The sequence below is a fragment of the Ochotona princeps genome, chromosome 4, assembly GCF_030435755.1.
Source record: "Ochotona princeps isolate mOchPri1 chromosome 4, mOchPri1.hap1, whole genome shotgun sequence".
Taxonomy (NCBI): Eukaryota; Metazoa; Chordata; class Mammalia; order Lagomorpha; family Ochotonidae; genus Ochotona; species Ochotona princeps.
This window is the reverse complement of record NC_080835.1, coordinates 11,941,429-11,962,552: the sequence shown is the minus strand read 5'-3', so window position 1 is coordinate 11,962,552 and position 21,124 is coordinate 11,941,429. Positions and strand designations below refer to the sequence as shown.

The 21,124-nt window shown below is 51.3% G+C and overlaps 3 protein-coding genes and 1 non-coding gene across 4 annotated transcripts; 2 read left to right on the top strand and 2 right to left on the bottom strand.

The window, feature by feature from the left end:
- Positions 1–2,860: 2,860 nt before the first annotated feature.
- Positions 2,861–8,891, bottom strand: MED19 (mediator complex subunit 19). The gene is made up of 5 exons (XM_004585291.2): positions 8,589–8,891; positions 3,934–4,190; positions 3,695–3,791; positions 3,156–3,250; positions 2,861–3,012 (listed from the first exon to the last, which is right to left on the bottom strand). Exons 1-5 carry the CDS (start codon positions 8,848–8,850, stop codon positions 2,944–2,946), a joined length of 780 nt encoding a protein of 259 aa, XP_004585348.2. The 5' UTR covers positions 8,851–8,891; the 3' UTR covers positions 2,861–2,943.
- On the bottom strand, positions 6,158–6,261 carry LOC118759578 (U6 spliceosomal RNA). The gene has a single exon (XR_009245385.1). It is a non-coding gene; the product is annotated as a U6 spliceosomal RNA (small nuclear RNA).
- Positions 8,892–9,202: 311 nt separating the features above from the next.
- TMX2 (thioredoxin related transmembrane protein 2) lies at positions 9,203–18,231 on the top strand. Its single transcript, XM_004585289.4, has 8 exons — positions 9,203–9,428; positions 14,527–14,587; positions 14,905–15,018; positions 15,562–15,638; positions 15,839–15,945; positions 16,131–16,196; positions 16,290–16,419; positions 17,558–18,231. The coding sequence occupies exons 1-8, from the start codon at positions 9,240–9,242 to the stop codon at positions 17,702–17,704; spliced, it is 891 nt and encodes a 296-aa protein (XP_004585346.1). The 5' UTR covers positions 9,203–9,239; the 3' UTR covers positions 17,705–18,231.
- A 477-nt stretch (positions 18,232–18,708) lies between these two features.
- On the top strand, positions 18,709–20,648 carry SELENOH (selenoprotein H). The gene is made up of 4 exons (XM_004585288.4): positions 18,709–18,949; positions 19,030–19,175; positions 19,265–19,395; positions 20,470–20,648. Exons 1-3 carry the CDS (start codon positions 18,834–18,836, stop codon positions 19,363–19,365), a joined length of 363 nt encoding a protein of 120 aa, XP_004585345.2. The 5' UTR covers positions 18,709–18,833; the 3' UTR covers positions 19,366–19,395; positions 20,470–20,648.
- Positions 20,649–21,124: the final 476 nt, after the last annotated feature.

Sequence of the window (21,124 nt, the reverse complement as noted above, 5' to 3'; positions counted from 1 at the left end):
CTTTACCAACTGAGGAAATAGCGCCCCCTGTTGGTGCTAGGTGATCAGGAGTCATCTGGGGAGAGCTGAAGAGGCGAGTCTGGGGTCTTGGGTAGCAGAGCAGAGCCCTTCCTGTTAGTCCACTGGGCTCACTGGCAGTCAAGTGTCCCCAGGAAAGAGGTCATAGCTCCGTGACATCGTGGTGGTGGTGGTGGTGGTGGTGGTGGTGGTGGTGGTGAGATCAGGAAACGAATCTGGCTTAACTCAAGAAACTGTTAGAAACCCCTCCCCTTTCTGGGTAGAAAGGGATTAGGGTGGCTTTCTAGAGTGAGCCCCTCAAAGCTTCCCCTAGCCTACATGGTTCAGTCAAGTCTAAGGACAGGACGGAAGAATCCAAAAAGCAATATTTTTCATCACATGCCAAAAAAATGGGAGAGAGGAGGAGTGGCAGGCCTTGGCCCCTCCAGTTGTCCCTTGGGGTTTACCCCTCAGCCCACCTTATTATGGTGCTGGGTAGAGGGGATACCTGGGTTCTGACCTCTAAACAGGGAAGACCCCAGCCTCTGCACAGAGGCCCTTTTATTTTTTATTCTGATTAGCTATTTTAAAACAACAAGGAATAAAAAGAAATCCTGATCTAACGGCTCCCCCCGTCTGGTGTTACTGTGTCTGCTAAGGCAGGGTGGGAAGTTACCACTAAGAAAGCTCACAGGGTTCTCTGGTCCTGGCCTGATTTAAAGTGGGACGAGGTGAAATTTAAGACAAGTCTTGTTTTAATTTGGGTGACTCAAAAATTCAGAAAAGTCCCTGAAAACTTTGTAGCCACCATACCACAGCTTCATGTGGCTTCAAAAAAGCTTAGAGTAAGTATTGCTTTGGCTTTTTTTTTTTTTTTTTTTGAAGATTTCTTTATACAGAAAGATCCTCTGTCCAGTGATTGATTTTACAAGTGAAGGTAATGGCCAGCTTTGGGCTGATGTGAAGCTGGGAGCCCGGAGCCTCTTCTGGGTCTCCCAGGTGGATGCAGGGTCCCAAGGCTTTGGGTTGTCCTTGACTGCCTTCCCAGGTCACAAGCAGGGAGCTGGATAGGAAGCGGGGCCTCAGGGACACGAACTGGCACCCATATTGGATCCCAGCACATGCAAGGTAAGGGCTTTAGCCACTAGGTTACTGTGCTGGGTCCTAAGTATTGCTTTTTTTTTTTTTTTTCTTAAGATTTATTTATTTTATTGGAAAGGCGGATGTACAGAGAGGAGGAGAGGCAGAGAGGAAGATCTTCTGTCTGCTGGTTCACTCCCCAAGTGGCTGCAACAACCGGTGCTGTGCCAATCCAAAGCCAGGAACTTCTTTCTGGGTCTCCCACACAGGTGCAGGGTCTCAAGGCTTTGGGCCGTCCTCGACTGCTTTCCCAGGCCACAAGCAGGAAGCTGGATGGGAAGTGGAGCTGCCGGGATTAGAACCGTATGGGATCCCGGTGGGTTCAAGGCGAGGACCTTAATTGTTACTCTATCGTGACAGGCCCTAAGTATTGCTTCTTAATGTAAAGCCAATCAGTGCATGGAAGCCTGGGTAAGTGTCCAGGTTGACTGCAAGTTGTTTTTGGTGGCCCATGCTGTCCCCCCTTCAGAAAAAGTGGCTCTGCTTTCGCTTCCAACAGAGCCTTGGGCGCCGAGTCTCAGCTCACTGGCTGGAACCCTTTTTCTGCACCATTTGTAACAGAAGTATACAGACTGTTGTTCTGAAATCTGATTAAAAGAAACAGTGGTTTTGTCATCAACTGACCTAAGAACAACCTTAGTTTATGACAAAAACATTTTAACTTCTATGTTAAAATTAGCTTAAAGCCAGATTATACTAGCTCAAGTCTCAGTTACCTATCAGACTGAAAAAAGTAAACATTTCTTTTACATGCTGACAGTCGGCTGCCCTTTTTGCTGTATTGGAAGTTTATAACTGTTTTGCCCTATCAGCCAAATTGTGTTAACTAAGGATGTGGCAGGCCAGTGTTTTCTAGAAAGATAAGAGAAGCATTTATCTTTGCTTGGCAGATGTTCATTTCAAAAGATAATAGTTTTCTGGCCAAAAACTCAGTCTGGTTCAAGTATACTGGTGGGTTGTAGATTTTTTTTTTTTTTTTAAGAGGAAAGACTGAAGATCTTCTGTCCGCTGAATCACTTCCCAAGCAGCTGCAACACCCGGAGCTGCGCTGAACTGAAGCCAGGAGGCTGGAGCCTCCTCCTGGTCTCCCACGTGGGTGCAGGGTCCCAAGGCTTTGGGCCATTGTCTACTGCTTTCCCAGGTCACAAGCAGGGAGCTGGATGGGAAGTATGAGCTGCCGAGATTAGGACTGGTGCCCATATGGGATCCCAGTGCATTTAAGGCAAGGACTTTAGCCACTAGGCCATGGCACCAGGCCCGTAGGTGCTTTTAAAACATTGATTATTCTGTTTAACACAAGCCTAGAAACTGCTGAGCTTCACAGATGGCACCTTAAGACCAGTGAGGCACGCGGTCTCAGCGCGGGCACAGTGTGTTCTATCTACTGTAGGGAAATATTACCAGGCTGTGTCATTCTGGCTGCTTGCCTGCCATGACCTAAGTCCCCATTATATTGTCTTGACTACTGACTTCATGGAAAGGCACTTACCTCCCTTTACAGACCAGCCACGAGAACCAGCTGGATAAATGCTTTTTTTTTTTTTAATAAGAAAAAAAAAAACCATAACAGGTCAAGTTTTAACATCAAACAAATTGCACAAAACAGAAGAAATAGCTTCCGAGGAAAGGAAGAAATGTCCATGAGAAAGCCAACTGGGCTGCGCCTTACAAAAGCATGGCCCCCTTCTCTCTTCGAACGCATTCACTGCAGCCACAGAGAGTAGGAGCTGGCCCCTGCCCTGGCTGCAGGAGGCTCCCAGGCCCAGCAGGCCGGAGGGCAGCTTTGTGAGGTTCAGTCCAGGGGGGTTAACGGAGGCTGCTGCTGCTGCTGGCCTGCGAGCTGCCCATACCTGGGTGATCTGGACTGTGTCGGCTCTGGGGAAGACAACGAAGGAGGGGTAAGAACAACTGGCACCTTGCCCCGAGTTTCCCATCTTGGCTTCAACTGGAGGCAAAGGACTCTGCTTTGGTAAGAAATGGGGGAACGATGGGGCTGTGGTAACAGACCCTAACCCTACCTTCTTTTTCTTCTTCTCTTTCTTCTTCCTTTTCCGGTCAGGATCCTCCTCTTTTTTCTTCTTCTTCTTCTTGTGATCCGAATCAGAAGGCGTTTCTGTAGGAGACATTAGACCCTATTACCTGAAGTGCTCAAAAGCCTTTACTACCATGAAATTTTGAAGACTACAGGAAGACCTCAAGTTTTTTTCCCCCTTCTAAATGGTCCCAAAGAGGCACTGCTGCTAGGACCCCTGTCCTAGGTTCCTACCTGGCCCAGAGACCTGAGGACACTGGTGTCTTCTCTGGGAGCACAGGGGAAGCCAATGAGCCCTGGGCTGAAGGGGCACGCTGCAGCAGGCTCGGGAGTTCAGGGCCGCCTGCCCCTTACCTGGGGGCACGGAGTTCTGGGCCCGGCTCTGCGTGCCCCTAACCTGGGGGCACGGAGTTCTGGGCCCGGCTCTGCGTGCCCCTAACCTGGGGCACAGGGTCCTGGGCCCGGCTCTGCCTGCCCCTAACCTGGGGGCACGGGGTCCTGGGCCCGGCTCTGCGTGCCCCTTACCTGGGGGCACGGGGTCCTGGGCCCGGCTTTGCTTGTGTTTGTGCTTCTTATTCTTCTTGGGAGGCTGAATGTGCATCAGGCGACACTGTTCTGGCAACTGAAGGAACCAGAGGAAGGTCTGGTGAGTGCAGACAGACTTTGGTGTAAGGACTCCGGCCCAGCCTTCCTGACCCCTGATCCGCGCCCCGCCGCGCCCCCCCCCCCCCTCCTGTGTCCCTCTTCTGCACACTAGGACTCACCGGGCCAGTGTGCAGGCGGAAGCCAGCCAGCATGGTGCCTGTGATAGGGTTGAAGGAGCCACTCAGGATCGGGGGCTTCTCGATGAGGGAGCGGAGACTGCTGTTATCGTGAGAGCCGGGCAGATCGATCATGCCAGGCAGGTCAGGCAGGAAGTTGCTGAGTTTCTCCTTCACCTTCTTACCGCAGAACTTATTATAGGCTTGCTCCAGGCTGTAGTGTGTGATGAGGTTGGTGCTGCCGGTCAGCTCTGTGCTACCTGCAGCAAACAGTGGAAAGATTATTCCTAAACTCGTGTTTTATAGACAGTGAGCCAGAGGAAAAGTAAAAGGCTTTATATGTATATACTGATCCTATGGAAGGACTTTTTAAAGTGAGAATTATAATTTTTGTAAGATTCATTTTTCTTGGAAAGCCAGATTTGCAGAGAGGAGGAAAGACAGCAAGATCTTCCAACTGCTGGTTTATTCTCCAAGTGGCTGCCAAGGCCGGGGCTGAGCCAATCTGAAATCAGGAACCAGGAGCTTATTTTGGGTCTCCCACACAGGTGCAGGGTCCCAAGGCTTTGGGCCGTTCTTCTCTGCTTCTCCAGGCCACAAGCAGGGAGCTGGAAGTGCACCAGCCGGGACACGAACTGGTGCCCATATGGGATCCCAGCACATGCAAGGCAAAGGCTTCAGCCACTAGGCTACCACACTGGGCACTCAAAATTGTTAATAACATGGAGGAGCTTTCCCAGTTGAAATCTTGATAGGAAAAGCTTATGTTTAAAGAAAACAGGGACTGACACTTTGGCATTGCATATAAAGCTGCCACCAGCGATGCCAACATTCCATATAGGTACCAGTTCATATCCTGGGAAAAGCAGTGGTTGATGGTCCAAATGCTTGGGCCCCGGAACACACACGGAAGACAGGAGAAGCTCCTGGCTTAGGCCTGGCTTAGCGCCTACTGCTGTAGCCAGCTGGGAGTGAACCAGCAAATGGAAGCGCTGTCTGAAAATAACATATAAGCACTAAAAGTATAATTATGCTATAGATTAGCAGGGTGAATGAGAAGGGGAAAAGGCAAAAATCTCAGCAGAGATGAAGGAAATGATCTGTTCTTCCTGGATGAGCCAGAATGGTCATTTACATGGCCTGACTGCTGAACACTGCACAGGGCTTTTCATAAGATCTGCAGTGTGACCAGGAGGGACCTCACTGCCCAGCTGCCACCACAGGGAGGGCATCTGACACGGTGGCAAGAGGGTCTGTGTCAAGAATTTTGTTCCTTTGGTTTCTAAAAAGCAAAAAGACTCATGGTTACACAGAGAAATAGCCAGAAGATTTTCTAGTTGTTGCTGTCTAATGTGGGTTATCAACATCTTTATTCTACCTAATAATACTGAATACAATGCTCTGCCAACAAAGAAATGCCTGCTAAGAAGCCAGATGGACAACCAGAATTCTAGGCGTGGCTGTTCTCCAGTTCTTATCTGTGAGGACAATCTTTCTTTTTAAAAAAAGATTTATTTATTTTATTGGAAAGGCAGATGTACAGAGAGGAGGAGAGACAGAGAGGAAGATCTTCTGTACGCTGATTCACTCCCCAAGTGAGCACAACGGCCAGTGCTGCACCGATCCGAAGCCAGGAGCCAGGAACCTCCTCCTGGTCTCCCACATGGGTGCAGGGTCCCAAGGCCTTGAGCCATCCTCCCTGCTTTCCCAGGCCACAAGCAGGGAGCTGGATGGGAAGTGGAACTGCCAGGATTAGAACCGGCAAGCATATGGGATCCCAGCGCATTCAAGGCGAGGACCTTAGCCATTACACTATCGCACCGGACCCAATAATAGCGATCTTAAGCAGACTTTTCAGAATTGAAAACACTGGTTTCTTTATTTCAACCCATGGCACCCTCTTTCATGGGATAGTTTTAGAAAAGTGGCACTTCTTGGTTCAAAAATCTTAATGGTTTCTTGTTAAGAAAAAGCTCAAACTCCTCTGACGCTCAGGGTTAATTACATCTTCCTGAATCCAACTCAGCTTTGGGCTCAAATCAATCACTGAACCCCCAAAGGTAAAATTTTGGATTCATTAAATCAGTCAAAGCATTAACCTTTACACTGCTATCCTTTAGAAAAATTATTAAAACCAGTCTGTATTCTTCACAGTTCAACTTAACTGACATCTCATTATTTTTATACATTTGTTAAAATAATTGTGGAATTTTAAAGTCCTTCTCAAAAAAATATGGAACGCTTCATAAATTTGCATGTCATGCTTGCGCAGGGGCCATGCTGATCTCTGCACCGTTCCCATGTGAGTGTATGTGCTGCCGAGGCGAGCACTACCGTCTCATTCTGTCTTTTTGAGTAGTAACACATCTTGAAAACTGTCGGGGAGCCAGTGCACTGGCATGGCAGGCTCATCTACCTATTGCTAGCGCCAGTTTGTATCCTGGCTGCTCCACTTCTGATCCAGTTCTCTGCTTGCAGCCTGAGGGCAGTGGAGGATTGCTCAACTCCTTGGGCCTCTGCACCGTATGGGAGCTGGGTGTTCCTGGCTCCTGGCTTTGGACTGTCTCAGTTTGGGCACACCTCCCTCTCTCTGTAAAATTCCAAATAAAAATAAATGTTTAAAAAAAATTCTGGTGGACCCGGCACATAGGTAAAGTCCTCACCTTGTGCGCGCTGGGATCCCATATGATTGCCGGTTCTAATCCCGGCAGCTCCACTTCCCATCCAGCTCCCTGCTTGTGGCCTGGGAAAGCAGTCAAGGACGGCCCAAAGCCTTGGGACCCTGCACTCGTGTGGGAGACCTGGAAGAGGCTCCTGGCTCCTGGCTCCGGATTGGCTCAGCTGCAGCCATTGCGGCCGTTTGGGGAGTGAACCATTGGACGGAGGATCTTCCTCTCTGTCTCTCCTCCTCTCTGTGTATCTGCCTTTGTAACAAAAATAAAATACATCTTTAAAAAAAAAAAAGATCTGTTGGCAGAACAACTCCCATTTGGGAACATACCATCAGGCTTAGAGAGGGGAACAAAAAAAAAGAAACAAATGAAACCAGTAAGGAGTTAATACTGTTTGTTAAGATAGTGTTAGTTGAAGTGTATAAGGCACTATCACAAATAGTAAGATTAACGTTGCCTAACGGGGTTAAAATGCAGGGACCACGCTGGATATTTGCAGCAGCAGTTCAGGCATTGCTGGGGTGTCCCGACTAGTACTGCAGTGCCTGGTTGGAATCCTGGCTCCTCTGCTTTCAAAGCAGCCTCCTGCTGCAACCTGCAAGGCAGTGAATGGCTCAGATCCCTGGATCCCTGCATGGAGGTCCCAGCTCCCGGCTCTGCCCTGGCTGTTGGGAGCATTTGGGGATTGAACCAGCACATGAAAAACCTGTCTCTCTCTGGCTTTCAAATAAAATAAAGCTAGAGAAGTAAGGCCCAGCTTACTACTCCGCTTCCCCTTCTCACCATGTCACCCTCCCTGTGCTTCCAGCATTTACCCAGAACAGACACTCAGGATCTGCCAACTGACTGAACAAGTGCAATCAGGGAAAATGAGGTTAAAGAAATGACTGGTGGATGTATCTCTGCCTTTCCAGTAAAAAGATATTTAAAAGGAAAACATTCTTTTAAAAGGTGTATTTTGATTGGAAAGGTGGATTCAGAGAGGAGAGACAGAGATCTTCCACCCACAGGTTTTACTCCCCATACACCGCAATAGCCAGAGAGGAGCTGATCCGAAGCCAAGAGCCAGTCTCTCACGCAGGTGCAGGGTCTCAAGGCTTTGGAACACCCTCTACTGCTTTCCCAGGCCACAAGCCTGGGAAGTGGAGCAGCTGGGACATGAACCGGCGCCCACATGGGATGCTGGTGCTTGCAGGTGGAAGGAGTATCCTGTTAAATCATCATGCTGGCCCCAGTTTCTCCACATTCTAAGTTACTTTTACTTTTTTGAAAGGCAGAAAAGGAAATCTTCCATCCACAGGCCCACTTTCCCTAAATGCTGCACAGACAAACCTGGGTCTTGGCCGAGCCAAGAGGCTGGCGCCCCATCCTGTCTCCTACCATGCTGGTAGGAACCTAAGTACTGGAGACCCAAGACTGGAGACTGCTGCCTCCCCCCAACCCCGGGGATGACCAGAGAGTCAGGACTCAGTCCTAAGCACTCAACCGTGGGAGTGGCTCACCCCGCTGGACCACAACACCCACCCCCATCCTTGTGTTGTTCTAGCATTAACCCCTGTCCGACACTATCCTGCTTCCACGTCTGCTCCACCAACATAAAAACTCAAAACAGGCAAGGACGTTGTCAGTCCCGCTCACACGCTTTCTCCAGCACTTAGGATGACGTAAATGTGCAATAAGACAATTTCGTGTCCTTCCAATCCCGTCTCTGAACACCCGAAGGCACGCCAGCAGCCTGCCCCTAAGCCGAGCTCCCCAGGGACATCACAGAGGACCAGTCGAGCTCCCACCTCGGGCCCCGTGTCCACTTTAGGAAGCCGTCAACCATCGCCAAAGGCAGCCACCCCCGCCTACTCCCATGCAGCCCCTGCGAGCTCCAAGCCGGGGCCCTGGGCCCTGCCGCCCCTGCACCTGCGGGCCGTCTGCCAGGCCCGTCACCTTGTGTCCGCGGCCCGAAGGTCCGGCCGTGCCCAGGCCGGGACTCACCTGGCAGCTCCCGCATGAGATAGAAGGGGCCGCCGCCCGCCCCCGACTTGTCGGCGCCGGGAGGGGCCGCGGCCGCGGCGGCGGGCGGCGCAGTGCCGGGTCCTCCGCCCGGGGGAGGCGGCGGCGGCGGCGGCGGCTTTCCGGGTACGAAGCCCAGGGGGGCTTGGCCAGCGGGCTCGGCTGGCGCCCCAAACAGCGCGAAGTTCTCCATCGTCCTCTCCGCCCCGGCGCTACCGCGGATTCTGGCGCTGAGGATTCTCATTGGACAATCTCTTCACTCGGTCCCGCCCTCCTCCTCATAAAGCCTCTTATCATTGGATGCCCGAGACCCCACCTTCCTTTACAGGTTCCACTTCCGTCGCTTTCTGAGAACGTTCGGGAAGTGCTAGCTAACGTTATTGACTACTTCTAGGCCATTGCCTCTTGCGTAGCCAATAACATGACCTCTTGAAAGAGCGACAACCAGACTGGCCAATAAACTGTTAAACTTCCTTCTCGACTCTGAATTATCGCAGCAGCCAATGAGAGGTCTACTTCCGGGTTTAGAGGCGGTGCTTCTACTCTTTGCACCAATAGAAATCGCAATAGGGTGGGAGGTGGGGCCTCAAGTACGGACGCCGGAGAGCAGCGGGCGCCGCCGGGCTTGGAAAGATGGCGGTGCTCGCGCCTTTGATTGCTTTGGTGTATTCAGTGCCGAGACTTTCACGATGGTTGGCCCGACCCTACTACCTTCTGTCCGCCCTGCTCTCTGCTGCCTTCCTTCTGGTGAGGAAGCTGCCGCCGCTCTGCAACGGGCTCCCCACGCAGCGCGAAGACGGCAACCCGTGCGACTTTGACTGGGTGAGCGCTGTAGGGCTCGGGACCCCGCGACCTTGACGGTCCCTGCCTCTTGGGGTGCGTGTCCAGTCCCGGGCTACGCCTTTCCGCGGAGTCTCGATGACTGGGAAGCCGGGGGCGTTGTGGTCGGAGCACCTGCACGGGTTCGAACCGGCCTCGCCCACCCGTGTCAGGGAAGTGGTCACCGTCCCGTGTCCACGCGAAGACTGGCATGGGCAGGGGTAGACGGGCTTGGCCCAGGTCACGTCACGACCACATGCATTATTCCCCTGGTTATTTCTTGCCAGGAAGAACTTCTGCTTCATTGAAATATATCCATGCTAATGGCAGAAGAGTCTAAGAAAAAAGTTCAAAAATATAAATGGATAGAAAAAGTTTTTAAATAAATATAGGAAAGTCTTATAGAATTCATTCCTCTAGGTCCTTTTGTCTAATTTGCAATTTTTAAAATTTGCCATGGTTACTAGCTAGTTTTTGTTTTTTCTGGAAAATTCATAACTTGCTGATTTGCTTTGCTGGTTGGAAGGTTAGGGAATTAAGTTAAATAACATGAAAACAGCAGTAACAGCCTCAAAATTTTGGTGGCTTAACAAAGTGATATTACCTTTTTCAGTAACCAAGTAATTGACAAGGGAATGTTGGTTTATTAATAGAAGGATTTTAGCAATTAAATGCACAAGAAATGGTAATATTGGAACTCACTATATCCTAATACATTCAGGCAATGTATTGTATATATAATATTTATTAGGCAAGTGATCATTCGTGGATACTAGAGCAGTGAAACTGTGGGCAGGGTGCCAAGCACAGTGTCTGTGTTGCCCAAGGGGGGTCTTAGAATAGGGATCAGTGGGGAGCAGGACGGACCTGAGGGGAGACTTACGTCACCAGGAAATGTCTGGGTGCTTCCCCTCGTCTTGGTTCTTCAATCTTGTGTTTGCTCACAGTTCCAGTTTTAGTCTTTCCACAGTATTTTTACAAGATTTACTTGAAAGGTAGAGTTGCAGAGAGAGAAAGAGGGAGATCTTCCAAGCCTGGTTCGCCTTGAAGTGGCCCCGCCGGCTGAGCGTGGCTGGCACGGAGCCGCCAGCAGGAGTGAGTCTCCTCCGCGGGTGTGGCGCAGGAGCCTCCACAACAGACACTGTGCTCGGACTGTGTTGCCACCCTTTTTTTTTTTTTCCAAATCAATGTTTTTATTATATTTGTATTTAGCATTTTATAGTATTCAAGTGAGATTTTACAGAACTTCGTGCATTTTAGGATGATCAAAACAGACTTATAATTCTAACAATCCATGTATGAACAATTGAGGAGTAGAACAGTCTTAGGCGGGTGTACGGAGAAATCTCCAGTAACTTAGCTAGTGAGGAATAACTGAACTGATCCTACTTAGTGAGTTCTAGGAAAAGCCAACCCCGGGAGCCTGATCAGTAAGGTACAACCTGAGCTGTTCAAATCATTCTATATTAGTCTCTCTCTCTGTCTGAGCTAATTTTGGGGCTCCTGAGTGGCCCTGATGGTCATTGTAAGAGAGGATGGGGCACCCTCTTTTTTTTTTTAATCTATTTTATTGTATTGTTGACAATCTTTGCATAGTTAATTACGGTTAAAGAACAACAAAAAAAAAGGTTCAGGGGGATAGGGAAGTGGGTAATGCTATTATGTCCATATTGTTTCCATCATGTGTCTGAGGTAAAGGGGGATATTGAGGGAAAAGCCCCACCCGTTTTCCCACCCACTCCAAGTCCCGGTTGTGGGGCATGCTCTGAGATATTTGCTCAAGTGGTTTTAATAGTTCTCCAGTTATGAATCGCTGCCAGTTTCACTCGATGAGGTCGTCCACTGATTGATATGGTCCATCATGAAGTCTCCGTTTACCCCATATTTCGCTGCCAACATATAGCTGAGATGAATGATTGTCCTGCTCTGTCTTCTGTCTTTTCTTGGTTAGAGTTCTGAGTCCAGCAGTTCGATTGGGGAGATCTCCAAAGATACTTTGAGGTATTCCCAGACTAGTTTCTTGTATGTTCTAGCAAGCACAGGGCCCGGCACAGTCCATCACCCCGATCAGCTGGTGGTTGCAATTGCTGTGTTGGTTCTGTTTTCGGTCCCGAGTTGCACTGGAACCAATGGGTGTTGCAGTCCAGTCTGGTTTGGCCCTTATATCAACCAGTGGGAGCTGCAGCCTAGTCGGGGCGACCCACAATAACCCCCACCAGGCCCGCCCCCTACCCTGGTTTGCCAATATGTGTTGCAGACTAGTTCAGTCTGTCCCCCATCCCATTTGGCTCTTGTACTTGTCAGTGGGTATTAAAGCTTAGTTCTGTTTAACCAACTCAACCATCCAGCCCTCACGGATGTTGTTGAGTGCCTCTCTATCTAGCCATCTCAGCCCCCGTCCTAGTTTTCATGCCCTCCCACGGGAATAGTGACCCAAGAAGGGGGAACCCACTTTTCCCCTCCCAGGTCTCTCTGTCCCGGTTTATGCACTCTTTAGGTGGCTCTGTGATTTGACACAACAGAATTAGTCCCCAGTGCCAGCTTCTGCCAGCTGATGCTGCGGCTATGCCCAAACATCCCTCACCCACTCTAATTTATGCTTGCACCCGCAGGAATAATCAACCCAGCCTGGCTTTTCCCTGATCTAGTCCACATGCAGCGCACAGGTGTTGTAGCCTTGCTTAGTCTGGTCTGTCTCCATCCCAGCCCACGCTCTCCAGTGGGAGTAGCTGTCCGGCGAGGGGACCAGCCCTTTAATCCCCCTACCAGTTCTGCCCCTCCCTTCCTGGATCTCACGTGTGCTGGTTGGGTGCTGCAGTCAAATCCAGTACAGGCAACCTCACCCTGGCATTCCATAATGTGTACTTGTTTTGTCGTGACCAAACCCGGCTCATCCCACACTCTGTTCTGGTGATCGGATTTGCCAGTGGATGACATGAACTGATTCAGCCTGGTCTGCTCCTGACCCATGCCGAATGTGTGCCAGTGGGAAACTTTCCATGGCCTATTCTGGGCTGTTTCCAATCATGCTTCTTGCGCTTACCTGCAGGGACTGTGTCCTGCCAGAGGAGTTGCCCAGGCTCCTCCATCAGAACCCCTCCCAATGCCAGATTTTGCGCATGCCAGGGGGTCCTTGAGCCAACCCTACTCAGTTCACCTCCTGTCCTAGCAGGAACAGTGGCTTTTCCTCGCTGGCTTTCATCCCATTCTGGTTCTTGTTGTTGGATGTTTCAGCCCGGCCATGGCTCGTCCATACCCACATACAGCTCACACATGGCTCAGTAGGGGATTGAGACCCAGCCTAGTCAGTCCCACATCTACCCTGGTTCTCCATGACACCAGATGGTGTTGGGATCTGAACCGGCCTGGGGGGCACCCTCTTAATGTGAGACTTCAGGGTCCTCACCTTTGATGCATTGGCTGAGGTCGCACCCCTGCGGCAGCCTGGAAACCTTCCTGCCGCCCCTCACTTCCTCCCACATGGTCCTGGGTCAGTCTTTAGGACTGCGAGGTCTCCTTGTGTCAGGAGTAGAGCTGGGGCGGGAACTCAGGCATGCTGCCACGTGATGGAGCGGTGTTCCTAAGAACATTAGTAATCTAGAGAACAGACTTTGTGCATTCTGAAAGTATGGTTCCACGCAGATGACTGCACTTCCGGCTGCTCCTCAGTGTCCATTTCTGCCCCGCTTCTTCCGTCTTGGCAGACATAATTATAATCCACTCTATATAACAGGCTTAACCATAATATCAGTCATAATTACAATATTTAGCAAGTCAAAACCAGGAAGACTACAGTTCCACTAGAGTATAAACACAGGCTAAAATGGCAGTAATATGCCAGAGGATCGTTTCACTCTTGTATATATTTTGTGTATTCTGTATTATCTGTGGTGTATCAAAGAAAATATATTTCAGGGTGATGTGCTGGCTTTGCAGGCAAATCCTCTGCTTGCAACATCATCATCCCAAATGGGCACCAGTTCATGTCCTGGCTGCTCTACTTCCAAACCTGCTCTCTGCTGTGGCCTGGGAGAGTATGGAGGATGGCCCAAGTAGGAGATCTGGAGGAGGCTCCTGGTGCCTGGCTTCAGCTCGGCCCGGTTCTGGCTGTTGTATCCATTTTGGGAGTGAGCCAGCAGATGGAAGAGCTTTGTCTCCCCTCTGTAAGTCTTTCAAATAAATACATTTATTAAAAAATATATATCCTGGTGGCGTGGCCTAGCGGCTAAAGTCCTCGCCTTGAAAGCCCCGGGATCCCATACGCGCGCCGGTTCTAATCCCGGCAGCTCTACTTCCCATCCCTGCTTGTGGCCTGGGAAAGCAGTGGAGGACGGCCTAAAGCCTTGGGACCCTGCACCTGCGTGGGAGGCCCAGAAGAGCTCCTGGCTCCTGGCTTTGGATCGACTCAGCTTTGGCCATTGCGCTCACTTGGGGAGTGAATCATCGGAAGGAAGATCTTCCTCTCTGTCTCTCCTCTCTGAATATCTGACTTTCCAATAAAAATAAATAAATCTTTACAAAAAAAGGCAAGCCTTTAAAATTGTATATATATATACATCCATCTTTTTAAAAAAGACTTGCTTATTTTTATTGGAAAGGCAGATTTACAGAGAGAAAGGAGAAATAGAACTGCTGCTGGTTCACTGCCCAAGTGGCCGCAACAGCTGGAGCTACGTTGATCCAGAGCCGGCAAGCCAGGAGCCAGGAGCTTCTTCTGGGTTTCCTGCATGGGTACAAGGTCCCATGGCTTTGGCCCATTCTCGGTTGCTTCCCCAGGCCACAAGCAGGGAGCTGGAAGGGAAGTGGAGTAGCCAGGACACAACTGGTGCCCCTGTGGGATCCTGGCACTTGCAGGGTGAGGATTTAGCCATGGAGCCATTGTGCCGAACCCTTTATTTATCTTTTTGAGACTAACTTAATTTCATTAAACATAATGATTTCCAGTTGCATCCGTTTAGTTAGGAAAGAGAATTTCCTTCTTCCTCACGCGCTGTAGGTGCTGGGCTCTTGTCCTCTGGCGGGCCCGGGGCAGCTGCGCTCACCATGCGTGGGCCCGGGGCAGCTGCGCTCACCCTGCGCTTGTCCCTTTGTTCTGTCGCAGAGAGAAGTGGAGATCCTCATGTTCCTCAGCGCCATCGTGATGATGAAGAACCGCAGATCCAGTAAGCGGGAGCCGTCTCAGGCGCAGGGCACAGCCTCGGGCCTCAGGGGCTTTGCCTGTTGTGGGGCCCACGGCTTGTCCCCCCCAGTTCGCCCTGCCACGCACGGGGGGGAGGGCAAACTGTGAGGTGCATTAGATAAGCTACTGATAGCTCAGGAGGTGTGGCATTTACACTTGCCCGTTTCTGGCTGTGGCTGAGTCTGACCTTGGACTTCTGTCCCCTCCTGCCCCCCTTTCCCAGTGGCACGTGAAGAGGAGCAAAGAATGGGCTAATGGCAGCATGCAGCCAGCCTGACCTGTGACATCTCTGTGTTTCAGTCACCGTGGAGCAGCACATAGGCAACATCTTCATGTTCAGTAAGGTGGCCAATGCCATTCTTTTCTTCCGCCTGGATATTCGCATGGGACTTCTTTATATCACACTCTGCATAGGTGAGGAGACCTTCTTTAAGTTCTCTAAGTTGTGTTGATGAAGAATTGACTGGGGGCCCCGTGCGGTAGCCTAGTGGCTGGGGTCCTCACCTTGCACATGCTGGGATCCTTTGTGGATCCCAGTTTGTGTCCTGTCTGACGGGATGGTCCTGCTTCCCCTCTGGCTCCCTCCTTGTGGCCTGGGAAAGCAGTTGAGGACGGCCCAAAGCCTTGGACCCTGCACCCACGTGGGAGACCCGGGGAAGGCTCCTGGCTTTGGATTGGCTCAGCTCCGGCTATTGCAGCCACTTGGGGAGTGAATCAGTGGGCAGATCTTCCCTGTCTCTCCTCCTCTCTGTGTATCTGCCTTTGCAGTAAAAATAAATAAATCTTAAAAAAAAAAGGCTTGACTGGGAAAATCCAGTTCATATTCTGTGTATCATATCTTGTACTTGAAACGGGAGAATTTGAGTCTTTGTCTGTGCGCATGTGTAAGTGGCCTTCGGTGGCCGGCGTCCTGAGGCGAGCCCTCTGCGTTTCCTGTTGTCTTCTTCCCGTGTTTAGTGTTCCTGATGACCTGCAAGCCGCCCCTGTACATGGGCCCTGAGTACATCAAGTACTTCAATGACAAAACCATTGCTGTGAGTGCCGCTCCTGTTTCTGGGGTCCCTGGTGGGTCGCTCGGTACTTGTGCCCTGAGTAGAAGGGACCGCAGTGCTGCCAGGTGGGAATCTGTGGAGCTGGCAGGAAAACCAAGCCCGGGGGAGGAGTTAGTGTTAAGATCGGAACCTCGCCAGGAGCATGTGGTGTCAGCTCACTGTTTCTTTCCTGTGTGTGACAGGAGGAGCTAGAGCGGGACAAGAGGGTCACTTGGATCGTGGAGTTCTTTGCCAATTGGTCAAATGACTGCCAATCATTTGCTCCCATCTACGCCGACCTCTCTCTCAAGTAAGTGGCGAAAGGGAGGGAGGGTGGGCCCTGGGATGTGGAACTTTCCCTGTCGTGGTTTTGGACCTTGATCTTGGCACACTGCAGCCAAGGGCATTTCTCCTTTCCCTCCTCAGAGTCTCTTCCCCTTTCCTTTGACTCATCCTTTCCTCTTCTCAGTGTATTAAATAATGTATTCTTTTCAGGTACAACTGTGCAGGGCTAAATTTTGGGAAAGTGGATGTTGGACGCTACACTGATGTTAGCACACGGTATGTACTCTGCACCTGGGCAGACGCTCTGAGCAGGCACCCCTTGGAGTGACGTGTGCGGGGCATTTACAGCATCCCCTCTGGACCCTGCAGGTACAAAGTGAGCACGTCACCGCTGACCAAGCAGCTCCCCACCCTGATCCTCTTCCAAGGTGGAAAGGAGGTGATGCGGAGGCCACAGATCGACAAGAAAGGCCGGGCCGTGTCGTGGACCTTCTCTGAGGTACCTGGGAGGAGGGGCAAGTGGGCTAGAGAAGGGTGTGGAGTAGTGGCCGGGCTTTGAGTCTCCGCTGTCACTCACAGATTGACTGTGCAGACTAGTCGTTAGACTTCATTTATTATTTCACTTAGCAAATCTGTCTTATCTACCAGACCTGAGAGTAACTGGAAAGCAATCAGGAGTTAAGATTCTGAGAACCAAAAAAAGAAGATTCTGAGAACCGTATTTTATCACAGGTTAAGCTGCCGTGTGCCACACCAGCACCCTGTATTGGAGCCCTGGGTGGGGGGGTTAAGTCCCAGCTGCTTTGCTTTTAATCCAACTCCCTGCTGGTGCACCTGGAAAAGCAGCTCTAGATGCCCCAAGTACTAAGCCCTGCCAAGCATTAGGGAGCACTCAGTGGAGGTCTAAGCCTCTGACTTTGGTCTGGTACAGTTCTGGCTGTTGTGGCTGTTTGAGGAGTGAACCAGAGTGGATGGGAGACCCCTCTATACCTTGCCCTCTCTGTGTGTCACTCTGGCTTGGGCGGGCGTTGTGACATAGTGGGTTAAGCTGCCACTTGGGATGCTTGCATTCCCATCTGAGTGCTGGTTTAGGTCCTGGCTCCTCCACATCCCATCCTTCGTGCTAGTGCACACAGGGAGGCGGCAGCTGATGACACAAGTGTCTGGGCCCCTGCCCACCTTCCAGGGAGACCCGGCTGGAGCTTCAGGCTCCTGGCTCTGACCTGGTCCTGGTCTGTGGCCTTTGGGGAGCAAGCGGATGAAGATGATACACTCTCACTGTGTCTGCTTTTTGAGCAGATGAAGATAAATCAATGTAAACAATTAAACAAAAACACCAGTTTGGACTCTGAGGTTCTGCATCTGTCATCTGTAGGCATTAGATTTCCTCCGTGGCATGTTTGAGAGGGTAACACTTGGGTCAAGACTGTTTTGCACATTAAATAATGTAGGTATGATTTTTGGCACAGTGGTTGGCATCTCATGGATACTTAAATATGGGTTGATTTTTCTGGGTGTCTAAAGTAGAGGGAAGTTCGGACAGCTCTTGGGTGCCTTGCTTGCGTCTCCAGGTCTCTGACCACCTGGGCTCTGCACTGCCTGTGCTAACCTGGGATGCCTGCATCTCTTTTGCACAGGAGAACGTGATCCGTGAATTCAACTTGAACGAGTTATTCCAACGGGCCAAGAAGCTTTCAAAGACTGGGGACAGTATCCCTGAGGAGCCACCTGTGACCCCAGCGCCTGCCACAGTGTCACAGGGGGAAAGCAAGAAGGACAAATAGGATCCTTCCCCTGGTCATTGCACGGCTCCCCTGCCTGTCGGCTCCAAGCTCCCTTTGAGGCCCTGCTCCCTGCCTGTCCCACGCCTTGCCTCAGGCTTTGGCCTTTAAGTTTTCCCTGTTGGTTGTGCCTGGCTGGGTCAGGGTGCTGCTTCGAGGGAACTGACAGGCAGGCATTGTGCAGAAAAGGTCACCCTTGGGCCGGCTGTGTCCTGGGAGGAGGGGACGAATTTTACAATATGGCGGGAGATGAACCTCCCCAAGCTCTGGTCAGTGTGAACACTGCTGCCCACCACTCGGACAGCACCACCCTGTGGCTGCATTATTCCTCTTACTGCACCTGTATAATCTAACCTAGATTAAATTAATATTAGGTGCCAGGATTTAGGGTGTTAAGAATTTACCCTCAAGGAGACTGCCTTTCTTGGGTCCTTCTGGCTTGGCCTGTGGCTATCCTGAAACGTAAGCCTCATGTTGACAGTGGCTCCAAGGAGAAGCCTCTAACTACCAGAGTTCTCGGCGTCTGGGAATAGTGGCAAACTTGTGGGGATTGAGAGGAAAGGGAGTCCAAGCTGGGGACCTTCCTTCGGTGGCACCTGGAGAACAAAGCCTCCGGACTGGGTCAGGGTTTCCGTAACCTCCCTAGTCCCCGCCCCCGTGGACTGTTTTCCATAATAAAGAGACTGGAATTTCCTTCGGATTGTGTCTTTGTGTCCCTCGCTTGCATTAGAAAGGCCAGGCTGCCCCGAGGGTCTGGCCCCTCGTGAACGTTGAACGCTGTCCTCTGGTTTTGCCTTGAGCCCAGGGATAGCTCTTCAGCCGCGGAGCACTGACTGGCAGGGAGCTGAGGGTGTGGACTCGTCTGGGATTGGTCTGCGGGCTTAGCTGGGAGGCGGGGTCCGCCTGGGACCCGCCCCGCCCCCTCTGCGCACGACGCGGTCGTGGCCGGCGGACCCGCCTCCGGACCACGTGGGCGCCGCGCGCCGCACTCCTTTATCCCGCCGCAGGTCCGTTGCTGGAGCGGGCCGTGTGGGCTTCGGCCGTGGTAGGTTTTGCTCGGTGGTCGTGTAACCCCCGTGTTTTTCCTCGCAGTGTAGTCGGCTCTGTTTTCGGTTGCACGCTAAGAGGCGCCATGGCTCCGAACAGGAGGAAGCGGAAGGCGGAGGCCGTAGCGGACGCAGCCGCGGAGAAGCGGGAGAAGCAGGCGAACGGCGTGGGCGGTGGGGAGGAGATAGTCATTGAGCATTGGTAAGGGGCTCGTGGAGACATGAGGGGCCAGCGGCCGAGCAAAGACCCGAGCCGCTGACCGCTGTGCCTTCCCTGCCTAGCACGAGCTGACGCGTCTATGGGCGCAACGCCGCGGCCCTGAGCCAGGCGCTGCGCCTGGAGGCGCCCGAGCTTCCGGTGAAGGTGAACCCCGCCAAGCCTCGGAGGGGCAGCTTCGAGGTGACACTGCAGCGTCCGGACGGCAGCAGTGAGTGGGGGCCCGAGTCGGGGAGGGGGCTGCCATTGTGGAGACCCGTACGTTCCAAAGGGACTGAGCTTGCTTCGGTCCTCGACTAGGAGCGGAGCTCTGGACTGGGATTAAGAAGGGACCACCGCGCAAACTCAAATTCCCCGAGCCTCAGCAGGTGGTGGAAGAGTTGAAGAAGTACCTGTCTTAAGGAGTTTAGGGCAGAAGTCCTCCTGCTGAGGTTCGTGATTGGGATGGGTTGTTACGGGGAGGGCAGCTCACCTCGGTGTGATTTACACAAAGCAGTGTTTTAATTCATTTCGCACCGGGTGCGTTTAAGAATACAAGTGGGAGATGCTCATTGTATGCGTTGTCTTGGGTATAAATTATAGCACGTCAAAGATTGTGTTTGCACTAGTAGTTTGAGGTCTTTCAAGGTGAGGTTTCTTTTTTCCAGGGGTGGGGTGTTTCAGGACTTAATGACCGGAAGTGGTATTGAGGCCTGGCCGGCTCACGTCCACCTTGACCTGCTTGTGTGCCTGGGAAAGCAGAGGGGCATGGCCCAGGTGTTCCTGCGCCTCCGCTCAGTAGGTGACCCTGGAAAGGCTGACTCTGGCCTGGGTCAGCCCTGGCACAGCCCTGGCACTCGTGGCCATTTAGGGAATGAATCCTTCCTTCTGACTCTGCCTTTCAGATAAACTTTTTGAAAGAATTATTTACTGGAAAAGCACCTGGAGAGGTGTCTTCCGTTTGGCTCGCTCCCCCAAAAGGGTCACGTGTTTGCGTGTGACAAGTCCTTGGGCCATTTCTTCTGCTTTAGCAGGTACATTCACAGGGCGCTAGATCAGAAAGTCGAGCAACCAGGACTTGAACTGGCGCCTCAGTACGTTGGAGTTGGTGGCATTTGCAGGCAGCCACTTGGCATGATGGGCCTCAGGCCAGTCCTGGTGGCTGCTGTTTTTATTCTCTGAGCCAGCTGTAAGTCTTGCTGGCTTCCCGAGTTAGTCTTGGACGGGTGCTTTGCATTTGTGTGAGTTGGTTGTTTCCCCTCTACTGGCAGAGTCTTTGTTAACTTCATGCTTACTCCCACTCTCCCACTGTTGTCTACAGTCCCGTGTGAGAACACCTCTCACAGCAAACTAGCAGTATCCCTGTCGCTCCTGAGTGTAGGATGTCTTGACTTTGTCCCTAGCACTATGTGAAATGGGTAGCACGCTATTGAGTGCTTTTATGCTGAGATTTGGGGCTTAAAGGTACAGGGCCGTGGCATTCAGTCTGTGGGTTTCTCCTCTAACTCACCCTCTCTTTTTTGCAGCTTTCTGCCCCTGGTGACCTTGGAGCATTCATGACGGCACATGGCCAAACTTCAGTCATGTGCCTGAAGCTGTAGTTTCTTCTTCTCCAGAAATGATGGTTCAGTTTGAGGCAGCCCTCTAGTAAGGCTTTGCAAAATTTTCTACCTTTGGTTTCTTAAATAAAGGTTAAGATAAAGCATTTAGTGTGTGTTGAGGGATAGGCAGCACCAGCTGGCTGGGCTTGGTGCTCCTTGGGTTTATTGCAGCCCGAGGAGAATGTGACCTGGAATTCCTTGGGTCTTTGCTAATGGCTAGGACGCACTTGTGAGGCAGCTGCGTCTGTTGGCTCACTGCTTAGAAGTGGCCAAGTGTGTTTTCTTGCTCAGTTTCCTATTCATCTTGCCTACCTAGTATTCTGCCTAACACCTGTCGCAACATTTTCTCACACAGGAACCCACCATAGAAGGTGTTATTTTCCTAAATAGCAATGACTAGCTACTTTAGGCTCTAACCTAGAGGACCCACTCAAGCTGGGGACCACACAGTTTATTTAGCACTAACTGGAAAACAGATTACAAAGAAATAAAATGGTTCAAGTTCATAATTTTCTACTCATGGTAACTGACTTTCCTGGCTCCCAAAGCCTGGGGAGGGGAGGAGGGGCTTACCAAGACC

Excerpts from the sequence above, each read along its gene's own strand:
- TMX2 (XM_004585289.4), top strand. The coding sequence starts at position 9,240 with ATGGCGGTGCTCGCGCCTTTGATTGCTTTGGTGTATTCAGTGCCGAGA. Across the intron at positions 15,946-16,130 it reads TACGCCGACCTCTCTCTCAA|GTACAACTGTGCAGGGCTAA; the intron begins GTAAGTGGCGAA and ends TATTCTTTTCAG. Across the intron at positions 16,420-17,557 it reads TGTCGTGGACCTTCTCTGAG|GAGAACGTGATCCGTGAATT; the intron begins GTACCTGGGAGG and ends TCTTTTGCACAG.
- MED19 (XM_004585291.2), bottom strand. The coding sequence starts at position 8,850 with ATGAGAATCCTCAGCGCCAGAATCCGCGGTAGCGCCGGGGCGGAGAGG. Across the intron at positions 3,792-3,933 it reads TCCGCCTGCACACTGGCCCG|TTGCCAGAACAGTGTCGCCT; the intron begins GTGAGTCCTAGT and ends TGGTTCCTTCAG. Across the intron at positions 3,251-3,694 it reads CCAGGACCCCGTGCCCCCAG|AAACGCCTTCTGATTCGGAT; the intron begins GTAAGGGGCACG and ends TGTCTCCTACAG.